This window comes from Phodopus roborovskii, unplaced genomic scaffold (genome assembly GCF_943737965.1).
Source record: "Phodopus roborovskii unplaced genomic scaffold, PHOROB, whole genome shotgun sequence".
In the NCBI taxonomy this organism is placed as follows: Eukaryota; Metazoa; Chordata; class Mammalia; order Rodentia; family Cricetidae; genus Phodopus; species Phodopus roborovskii.
The window spans coordinates 9,989,911-10,000,880 of NW_026125506.1; the positions used below are offsets into that span (position 1 = coordinate 9,989,911).

General features: G+C 43.9%; 1 protein-coding gene across 1 annotated transcript in view; it reads left to right on the forward strand.

Moving 5' to 3' along the window:
* Positions 1-10,970, forward strand: part of Naa25 (N-alpha-acetyltransferase 25, NatB auxiliary subunit) — a 44,725-nt gene that overhangs the window by 31,314 nt on the left and 2,441 nt on the right. Inside the window, exons 16-23 of the mRNA XM_051176575.1 lie at positions 654-805; positions 1,764-1,889; positions 3,130-3,373; positions 3,805-3,928; positions 4,859-4,924; positions 5,699-5,796; positions 7,000-7,110; positions 10,424-10,570. Coding sequence (XP_051032532.1) covers positions 654-805; positions 1,764-1,889; positions 3,130-3,373; positions 3,805-3,928; positions 4,859-4,924; positions 5,699-5,796; positions 7,000-7,110; positions 10,424-10,570 — 1,068 coding nt within the window. The remainder of the gene's footprint in view (positions 1-653; positions 806-1,763; positions 1,890-3,129; positions 3,374-3,804; positions 3,929-4,858; positions 4,925-5,698; positions 5,797-6,999; positions 7,111-10,423; positions 10,571-10,970) is intronic.

Genomic DNA, 10,970 nt, shown 5'->3' on the forward strand with positions numbered 1-10,970 from the left:
TGTAGTTAAATACACGTGTGAGCGCTCCCTCCTTTCCCTTGGTTGTCTAGGGTACTTTCTAGCAGTTTATGTGCTCAGGCAACTTGGTTCTTGACATGGTCCTCAGGGTAGGTGGCATTCCTGTTGATGGGTCTCTTGTTTGGTGTCTTCTATCCTGAGAAGCTCATCTGCCTGTGTCTGGTGCCGCATTCAGACAGAACCAACCAAGGAGCAGTCTCTTTCTGAATTCAAGAGAGGATTTCATTTGGGGCACGTGGGGTCGGATTGTGCACTTATGGCATCTTTGAAATCTTTGTACAGAGCATAGTTTGTCTTAGAATTGGAAAGATATTGGGTAAGATCATTTGCAGAGTGGCATTTGCCAAATTTTTGGCTGACGTGATAGAACATTCCTGTTGGCATAAAAGACGTGTGTTGCCTTAGCGGTAGCTGCCTCGGGGGCTAGCAGTTTAGCAGAGGAGACATTGACTCTGCTGCAGGAGGAAAGAAAAGTAACTTTATTCGTGACTGGGACTGTGCTTTGTGACCCAGACCTTCAGAGATTGGACCAGAGCCTTGGCTATATAGTTTGGATATTTAGTTGGCTGGCAAGCTTTGGTTACATTGCCTGAGCTGTGGAGTATTTATACCAAGGTGGTGTCTTTCCTTCTCAGACCTCAGAATACATTATTCAAGCTTACAAGTACGGTGCATTTGAGAAGATCCCAGAATTTATCGCTTTTAGGAACAGGCTGAATAATTCTCTCCACTTTGCACAAGTGCGCACAGAACGGATGCTCTTAGACCTTCTACTTGAAGCAAACATGTAAGTATGTGATGAGAGGCCAAGCGGGATTGAGGGGCCAGGTCAGATGTTCATGGCTGTCAGCAGCAGAGTTCAGGGGAACATGGAGGAGAGGAAGAGAAGAGAAACTGCAAACAGGGAAGGAGACATAGAATCTTGACCCTGTCATGGAGAATGCTGGAGGGCTAAGGCTGTGTCTCAGATGTAGTAGAGCCGCCTGTCCTGGGAACTAACCTTCCTCCCTGTAGTGCTTTCCAGGCCTCTTCCCTGGACAAGCTTCAGGTTCAGGGTATTCTGTATTCTAGTGAACTCCAAAAGGCTTTTGCTTGCTGTCATAACTTGTCTTGGGATCTATGAGTCCATGTTTTCTAAAATAAATCCCTTTTCTCTTTCCAGTAAATGAAAGTCCTGGCTAATGTTTCCATGACTGCATTGTTATAGAAATAAGACCTTAAGGTTGGGGAGATAGCTCAGTAGGTAAAGTGCTTGTTATGTGACTGTAAGGACATGAGTTACGGTCCTCAACACCCAAGTCAAAAGTCAGGTGGTGGTGGCATAAATAAGCCTTTAATCCTAGCACTCCAAAAGCAGGCGGGTCTCTGTAAGTTTTGAGACCAGCTTGGTCTACAGAGCTATTTCCAGGACAGGCTCCAAAGCCAAAGAGAAACCCTGTCTCAAAAAACAAATGAACAAACAAACAAAAAGTCAGGCATGGCCCTGCATGCCTATGAGGCTAGGGGGCTCAGTAATGTCGGAGGGTCCTGGGGCTCACTGGCAGCCAGCCTAGCCAATTGGTGACGTCTCCAGGTTCAGTGAGATGCCTGTCTTCAAAAACAAGGTAGAGAGACAGAACAGGATACGTGATGTAGACCTCTGGCCTCTTCAGGCACACACAGTCACAAAGTCTTGCATGCACAACACATCTGTGCACACATGAGTGTGCGCAAACACAATCTAAGCAAAACCTTCTATATTACAGATCAACTAGCTTGGCAGAAAGTATTAAATCAATGAATCTGAGGCCAGAGGAAGATGATGTTCCATGGGAAGATTTGCGAGACAACAGAGACTTGGATGTTTTCTTTAGCTGGGATCCAAAGGACAGGTAAGACGGGCTCAGCTCTGAAGACTTAGTGTGGATCTAAAACTTTAAAAAAATTTCCCCTTTATTGTTCATTGCTGGAATCAGGGAACCTAGTTTCACAGCATATCCCACTCCAGTGCTGGGCCTGCTAAGGTTAGAGCTATCTTTCCTAATACTATATAGAGGCTTATAATCTCTATTGGGTTCTTAAGGGTTATTGACAGGTGTATGTGTGCACACGTGTTTGTGCGTATATGTGGTGTATGTATACAAGAGTACTTATTTTTAGCAATATAAAAGGTTGTAATGACATTAGTGTTTATTAGCCAGGTGTAGTTGTTCATGCCTGGAGTCAAGAGGCAGCAGAACTCTGAGGGCAGTCCGGGCTACATAGTATAATCTTGATTCAAGGGAAGAAAAGTTAAAAATCCTTAATAGTGTCCTATTAAGCTATGCACAAGCATGAATAGCCCTGGCAATACTAAAACTGAAGGACTAGCCATGTGCTGTCCTCTGCCCGCTCGGCAACTTGTGATCCCAGCACTTGAGAGGTTAGAGGCAGGTGGATCAGGAGCTCAAGGTCATCCTTGAGCATGACCTGTGTTCAAGGCCTGGCTACACAAAGCCCCATTTCAATGAGATAATCAAAAAAAAAAAAAAAAAAAAAAAAAAAAAAAAAAAACCTTCTGAGCAACTTCTCAGCTACCAGAAGAGCTGCATTTGCCATCCTTATCTTATACATTCTAGTGTATTTCAGATTGTGAGCCTATATGCCCAATCTCAAACGGGTCAGAGGGGCCAGCAAGATAGCTCAGTGAGGAAAGGGGCTTGCCACCAACCTAAGTTCAATTCTTACTTAGAACCTTTCTAGTCTAAAAGAGACTCATCCTCTGGGTGTTCTGTGCTAACAAACTTAGTCCCAGTATAGTTCACGTGTTTACATACTTCTTTATAGAGAAGTCTGAAGGGGGCTGTGTGAGTCTGTGAACTGTTGAGTGTTTGGGTAGCTTTGTTCTTTATTACCCACATTGTTTTTCTGGCATTTCAGCTTGTTTGTGTTGTTCGTGTTTTAATCATCAAAGCAAATACTGTGAGTGGTAGGCAGCCATGCCCAGCTTACCTTGTGAAGCAGGCAGGAATCAGATGTTTGGCCTGAGGCAGAAACTATACTGAGGTTTCCTAACGGGTGAAAGGAAACGCTCAAAGCTTTGAAGGCAACAGGCTGAGTAAAATGCACGGTGTGGGGATGTTTTTGTTTAAGGAATGTTTCTGAAGAGCATAAGAAGCTCTCCTTGGAGGAGGAAACCATGTGGTTAAGAATTCGCACCTTAACACTGAGGCTCATCAGTGGACTTCCAAGTCTTACCCACCCTGTGGAGCCAAAGAACTCAGAGAAGACCTCGGAGAACGGGGTGTCCTCCCGGATTGACATTCTTCGTTTGCTCCTCCAACAGCTAGAAGTGGCCGTGGAGATGGGGGAGCGATTTATTGAGAAGGAAATTCAGGTATCACTAAGTACTTCCTGTTGAAGGCGATTGTCCTTTAGTGCATAACAAAGAGCACATTTTGTTTGTGGCACTGTGAGAAAGAGGGATTTGATGTTTTTTAAGCCATTTTGGGGTTTTGCTCTGTCTAAACTCACTAGTTAGGAAAAGCAAAATAGTTTTTTTTGTGGCTTTTTGTTTGTTTTCCTTTTCCTTTTTTGAGATGGGCTCTTGGTATATTGTTCTGGATGGCCTTGAATCTGAAGTCTTCCTGCGTCAGTGTTGGACCAACAGGCACACACCACCGTGGTGTGCTAATACACATGACTTCCTGTGGGAAGTCGGTTACTAGTTTTCTTCTGAGTGGATTTGTACTAAGTTTTATGCAGTAATGATGACTACTGTTTTCATGCTTTGTGTAAATTAAAGATGTTGCTTTCCCTCTTTCCCAGTATCCGTTCCTCGGGCCTGTCCCCACCAGGATGGGCAGGTTCTTCAGTTCGGGTTGCTGTCAGTGCCAGGTCCGCTCCTTTCATCTTGTCAGTGATGTGTATGAGCTTGATACCAGTGGCGTAGGTAAGTGTGCACAGGCATGCGTTCATTGGAGCTTTATCATTAAAAGTTTAGTAAGTGAATGAATACTGAAATGTTCCTAAGATCCTAAACTTCAGAAGAATTGAAAATACCCAAGGGCTAACCCCACATCTAGGCTTCCTTCAGAGCTGACAGATCCGTGCTTGGGACACAGCTGCCAAGTCCTGCTAGAGAGCCTTGTGGCCCAGTGGACAGAGGAACAATCACTGCCCCTCTTTGCTGTGCAGTAATGCTTGTTTGTTTGTTTGGTTTTTTAAGACAGGGTTTCTCTATGTAGCTTTGGAGTCAGATCCCCTGAAACTGAAGTAACAATTTTGAGTCACTATGTGCATTCATGCTAGGAATTAAACCTAGTTCTGCAAGAGCAGCCAGTGCTCTGAACTGTTGAGTTATCTTTCCAGCCCCAACTTTTAATTGTGTGTTTTGGAGTGTACACATGAGGACAGGTGCCAGTGGAAACCAGAGTTACCAGCTCCCTTGGAGTTGGAGTTAGAGGCTGTTGTGAACATCCTGAGATGTGTACTGGGAATTGAATGCAGGTTCTCTGCAAGAGTGGCTCTTAGCCACTGAGCCATCTCTCCAAACCTATGGCATTTTTATTTGTATCTGTGTGTGTGTATATATGTGCCACAGTGTTCATGGAGAGCTCACAGGACAACTTAGAGGAGTCACTTTTCTCTTTCTACCATGTGGGTCCCAGGGATTAAATTCAGGTCTTGAAGCTTGATGACAAATGCCTTCCCAGCCTGTTGATACTTCCAGCATAGCTGTGAGCTGGCCTTGAGCTCAGTCCTGCTGTCTTAGTGACTTGGGTGCTGGGATCAAAGCTATGTGCAGTCATGCCCAGTTTGCTTCTTTATCTTTCTACAAATACGAAGATTGATTGATTGATTGATTGTTTTTCAATTTTAGAGGGTACAGTCGATATACAGGAACGAATAGAAAATAGTCTTACAACTTTACTAGAACTATTAAAAGGTAAGTTCTTGCTGCAGATTCTTGAATTGTTCTTGCGTGTCTGCTCAGTGTTTAAGACTATATAAACATATGTAAGGATTTATAAATAATAAGGGTATTTTTGGGATTTTTGTTTGTTTTGTTTTGTTCTATTCTCTTAACTGCTGAGCCATCTCTCTAGCCCCCTGTTTTGTTCTATTCTAAGACAGGGTCTCTGTATAGCACTGGCTCTCCTGGAACTTGCTCTGTAGACCAGGCTGGCCTCAAACTCTAATTAGTCCTCCTGCCTCTGCCTCCCAAGTGCTGGTAATAAAGGTGTGTACCACAGTCGCCTGGCAACTTGTATCATTTTTAAGACTTATTTTTTGAAGACTACAGAACAATCAATGTTCAGACTTTTTACTGCATATGCATTGGGTCTTTCTGTTTGTTGATGTTATTTTGTTTGTTTGGGGGAGTTTTTTGCTTTTGGTGGCGGTACTCGGGATGGAATCTGAACATTGATTGGGCAAGGCAAACACTGATACTGAGCTACACTCCCATTCCATTGTGGCTTTTATTTTATTTTATTTTATTTTATTTTATTTTATTTTTGAAACAGGATCTCCCTTTGTAGCTCTGGGCAGCTTGGGACTTGGCAGTATGTACCAGGCCCAGTGCTGAGATTTAAAGGCATGGCCACCATGCCCAGCTTGGGTTAAGTTTTTATGTCACTTATTTTAAGATTCTACACCATGTGTCTAACAGTGTGGAAACTTAAGGAGAATAAAACCACAAAACCTCTTCCTCCCTCAGGTGTCTTCAGCACATGTAAAGGCGAACTCTTAGAAGTTAAAGATGGTAACATGAAGACCCAGCCTGCCATCTTGGAGAACCTAGTCTTCTTCGTTGAGGTGTGTCTCCGTCCTGAGGGCACAGGCAGGGCTTTACACCCGCAGCTTATCCTCTCTCACCTGATTGTCACACCACAACAGTCCCACATGGTTTCTAGCTGGCATCATTCCTTATGCGTAGGGACAGCTGAGTGGTGTGCTTCTTTTCTAAGATTGCCCCTAATGAGTTTGCCCTACTTCCTCTGGCTCTAGGTCATTCCTCCAGCTGTTTTTCTAATCACCTAGCATTCGTCATTGGGAAGGAGTCTGGAGGATGATAGAATACAACTTTCTTCCCATCTTGCTTTTTTGAAACAGGGTGTTAGTTACTGTGTAGTCAAGGCTGACCTTGAACCCTGAATCATCCTGCCTCAGCTTCCCAGGTGCTGGAGTCATGGATACCTGCCAGCACACCACCTGGCTGCAGAACTCTAGTTTCTTAGCCAGATTCTTTTTGTTATTGCTCTAGGCCTGTGTGTCTATGTATGTGCCTGCATGAGTTTATGTGTATCTGTGCACAGGTACCTGCACACGGCCAGAGGGCTTGGATGCCCTGGAACTGGAGTTACAGGCAGTTGTGAGCTGCCATGTGGGTTCTGGGCATTGATCCTGGGTCTTCTGCAAGAGCAGCCAGCACTTTGAACTGCAGAGGAACTACAGAGTATTCCCAAAGCCAGTCACCATGTTTTTCAGTTCTCATCACCCTTCTTTTTCCTGTGGCCTGCAATCTCACTGCTCTGGTGACTGGTATTGAGTGTCGAGTGGTCACTGAACACACAGCCCCACACTGTGGACCCCACACTGTGGACCCCACACTGTGGACCAGGGGCTGACCGAATGCTCCAGGGTGGCTTTCCAGTGCAGACTCTCAGTGACTGCTGTGTGGGGAGTCCACACTGTAAGGAACCCTTAGGTCCCTTGCCCCAGGGTGTGGACATAACACTCGGCAAAGGAGCTTAGAGAAGTGAAAGGAATTGACGTCTGCATATGAGAGCCGGAAGGAAGGGTGAGGACGCTGGACTGTTGGAGCGGAGCGACAAACTGCACGAGGGAACATCGTCAGCATGTTATTCTGGCTCACAGTCACAGTTTTCAGTCCTGTGTATTTGTCCCATCACCCTGGTCTCTGGGGAGCTTCTTTGGAACTGCTGTTGTCTGTCTCTAGCTGCTGCTTTGACACCTTGATGGAATCTGTACTGACTATTTACACATTTCCTCTTTCAGACTATCTCTGTTGTCCTTTGGGTATCCAGTTACTGTGAGAGTGTCTTGCGACCATACAAATTAAATATACAGAAAAAGAAAAAGAAGAAAAAAGAGACCAGCATCATCATGGTAATACATGGCTGCCTTGCATTCTCCTTTGCCTGCATGCTGTGTGAGTCTTTAAAGGGCTCTGCAGGCACCCTTTCTCCCACAGGCTTTTCAGAAAAAGCCTGGCCTTGTCTTGACTTCCGATCATCCTAGTAGTTGGGATGACAAGTGTGTGATGGTTTTGAGATACTCTGTCCTGCCTCCTCATCCTAAGAGTTCTTTCCCCAGTCACACCCTCCCAGTAACAGGGACAGACTAATGGTGCCATAAAGGTCCTTCTCTTGGTTACCACTTGCTGACCCTTGGCCAGATTTGCTGTCTTGCCAGTTGACTGTCTGAAAGAACAACTTTGTATCCAAGGTGCTTACACCAAGCCTATGTTCCAAAGGTGTATTCACACGGAAGGGTCCATGGTCTTGGAAGTTTTGAGTACCTGTTTGCCCCAATACACCCTTTTTTTCCTTTCCAAAGCACTGGATTCCTGTGATGTAGCCTTTACTTGCCGTGGCTCCTCTGTCCTTGCGTCCTTATCCATCACATTATTGAAAATTTACCATTTCCTTAGATGCAGGCAGAAATTGAGTTTAGACATGAGCACTGCTGTTGGCCCGGTTACTTGTTTCTTATCGGCTAGCTCTGCCTTAATTATTAACCCATTTCTGCTGATCTATGTATTTCTCTAACCGGGGAGCCGGCGGCATACTGCTTTCTTCAGACTCTCCATCTTGACTCCTCCTTCCTACTTCCTATTTCCTCCTTGTCTCCTAGTCCCTCCTATCTTCCTTTCCTATTGGCCAACAGTGCTTTATTATTAACCAGTATGAGAAACATACAGAATGACATCTCCCATCACACTGCCCTTTTACTTCATTAAATCAGGAAACACTGCGGGTTGTGTCCCATTCTTGAGATTTTAGTGTCTCAGTGGCTAGGAGCGCTTACTGTGTTTCCACAGAGCCTGAATTTGGTTCTTAGCACTCACGTCAACCGGCTCACAACTTCCTTTATCTGTAGCTCTAGGGGATCAGACTATCTTCTGGCCCTCACACACACACACTATCTATCTATCTGTCTGTCTGTCTGTCTGTCTGTCTGTCTGTCTACCTATCTGTCTATCTATCTCATGTATGTACATGCGCAAGGACACACGCCTGAAGTCCCAGGACTCAGAAAGCAGAGGTAGGAGGATCATAGCAAATTTGAGGTATCCTTGGTTTACATAGAGTTCCTGGCAGCCAAAGCTACATAGCAGAGACTGCAAACAAACCCTACATAATAAAGTAAGCCTCATGAATGTGTGCAGTCCCAGAACATAAACAACAGCCTTTTGTCTTTTGAGATGTGTTTCTTGTTTTTTGTTTTGCTGTTTGTTTACTTGTGGCAGGGTCTATATATAGCTCCGGCTTTCCTTGAATTTACTATGTAGACCAGGCTGACCTCAAACTCAGAGATTTGGCTGCCTTTGCCTCCTATGTTTTGGGGTTAAAGGTGTATGCCACCACATCTGGATTGTTGTTTTTCTGATTATTACAGTAACCCATGAAAATGTGACTAGAGATTACCCATAATTGGCCAATGTGTCAGTGATTATACAAGTCAGGGTCATGTGTAGAAGTTTCTGAGCTGAGCATGATCAGATTCCGCAAAGAGAGGTCAGAAAAGACTGCACGGCCAACGTGGGCTATATGAGACTTTTTAAAAACAAATATCTGTAACTTGCCAATTTTGTTTTGTTATATTTAATTAGGATGTTGGCCATCTTTTTTTATGTCAGTAAATATCGATTTATATCCTTGGGTTTTTTTTTTTTATTCCTCCATCATATTAATAAACTGCAGCTTATTTAGGAGCATATAGTTGCTTTATAACATCTTGACTGTAAGTAGATTCTACTATTAGAATGTAGACTTAGATCTGAAGTGAATCGAGTGTGTTCTTATAACCCTCCCTCCAGCACTAGCCACATGACAGAAAAACTGTTCTCGAGTTTGTCTGGCGCTGACCCTTAGAGAACGTTTCTTCATAAGCAGGGTTAGTTCAACTTTCCCAGTTTGTTATTTTCACGAGTGTGTGTGTGTGTGTGTGTGTGTGTGTGTGTGTGTGTGTGGGAGGGAGGGAGGGAGGGTTGTTTTGTATGCATGTGTTTATGTGCACCGTTTGAAAGCCAAATCAGGGATCCCTCTATGAGGGTTGTGAGCCTGTGCTCTTAACTGATGAGTCACCTCTCCAGCTGTCAATTGTTTTATTCCATGAATGGGTTCTTGGGGTGGGGGTGGGGATAATGGTCTTTTTAATGGTTTGTAGTTAGTCTCGTGTGTAGAAAAGCCTTTTGGAACTTAAACAAAATGCTATTTAAACTTTCCTCTGGCACTAATGTTTGTTGTTGAATCAGTCTGGTTTTGAGTTGCACACATAATTAAGACAACCTCGAACTCCTGATCTTTCTTCCTCTACCTCAGTTGTGAGTCACCATGCTTGATTCTTTTTCTCCCTTTTACACTCTAGGGCAGTCAGGGCTACATAGCAAGATCTTATTTAAAAACAAACATGAAAAAATAAGACAAAAAAATCAGAATATTATGTTTCTATCTTCTATTAATATTACTGGAAATCTCAGATGTAAAGAAGGATAAAATGTTCTGCTTTGGTTTTACATGCATATGCATGTGTGACACCTGTACATTATGCAAGTTCACATAGGCACATGTAAGCAAGAGGTGGATATTGAGGTCTCATTACTGCTTTCTCTCCTCCACCTTACGTACTGAGGTAGGGTCTCTTACTATAACCTAGAGCATACCAGTTTGACCAGTGTAGATAGCCAGTTTGCTGTTGGGATCGCCTTTCTCTGCCTCCTGAGTGCTAGGATTACAGCCAGCATTTATGTTGTTGCTGGGTCCAACACTTGTAAGTTTTTTTTTTACCCATTGTGCTACCTTCCCAGTCCTGAAAATAGTCGCTCTCCATCCTGTACTGTTTTTGCATATTTCCAGCACTCGAGTCATAAACAACTAACACACTTTTCTATTAGTTCTTCTCCAGCTCATACTGGGAAGTGGAAATAAAAATTCATTTAAAAAAGAAAAAAAAAAAAGTATAAACCCTGGATACAGTTTGCTGCCTAGGTAATCTCCAGTATCTTCTTTCCCATCCAAAGGCTGTCTGAACCATCAGTTGGCAGCAAACTGGTTACTCCAGGCTATCTTACTGTCCCAGAGTGTCCATCCCTATGGTCCCAGTACCAAACTGGGCTGTGGGAAGTTATCATAACTCGTACTGGAAACAGGAGATGCTCACAAGGCCTTTTAACACTTTTTAATCTTCTTTACCCCAGCCTCCAGTCTTCACCAGTTTCCAAGACTATGTTACTGGACTTCAGACTTTAATTTCCAACGTTGTGGATCATATTAAAGGACTTGAAACAAATCTAATTGCACTTAAACTTGAGGAACTCACATTAGAAGACACATGTATCTCTCCGGTAAGAGATGCTAGGGGAGCAACATGCCCTCTGCACATGTTGAAACCTTATCAGGAAGACTAGTTAATGTTCAGTTCATCAGAACAACGGATGCTATGGACGTCGGTTTTTATTGTGGTGGTGGTTTTTAAAATTACATTGTTTTGAGATTGCATTGAGGTGATGGGTTTTTCTTCCTCTTCCATGCCCCAACCCAATTTTCTGTGGCTGTTCCTTTCCTAAGAGGACTAAAGCCAAGGGCTGGGGATATGACTCAGTTGGTAGAGAGCACCTGCCTAACATTCAGGGAAGCTGGGCATGGTGGCACATACCTGTTCTCGGCACTCAGGACTCTAAAGCAGGAGGTTCACTACAAGTTGAGTCAAGTCTGGTCTACACAGCATCATAGGCCAGGGAGGGC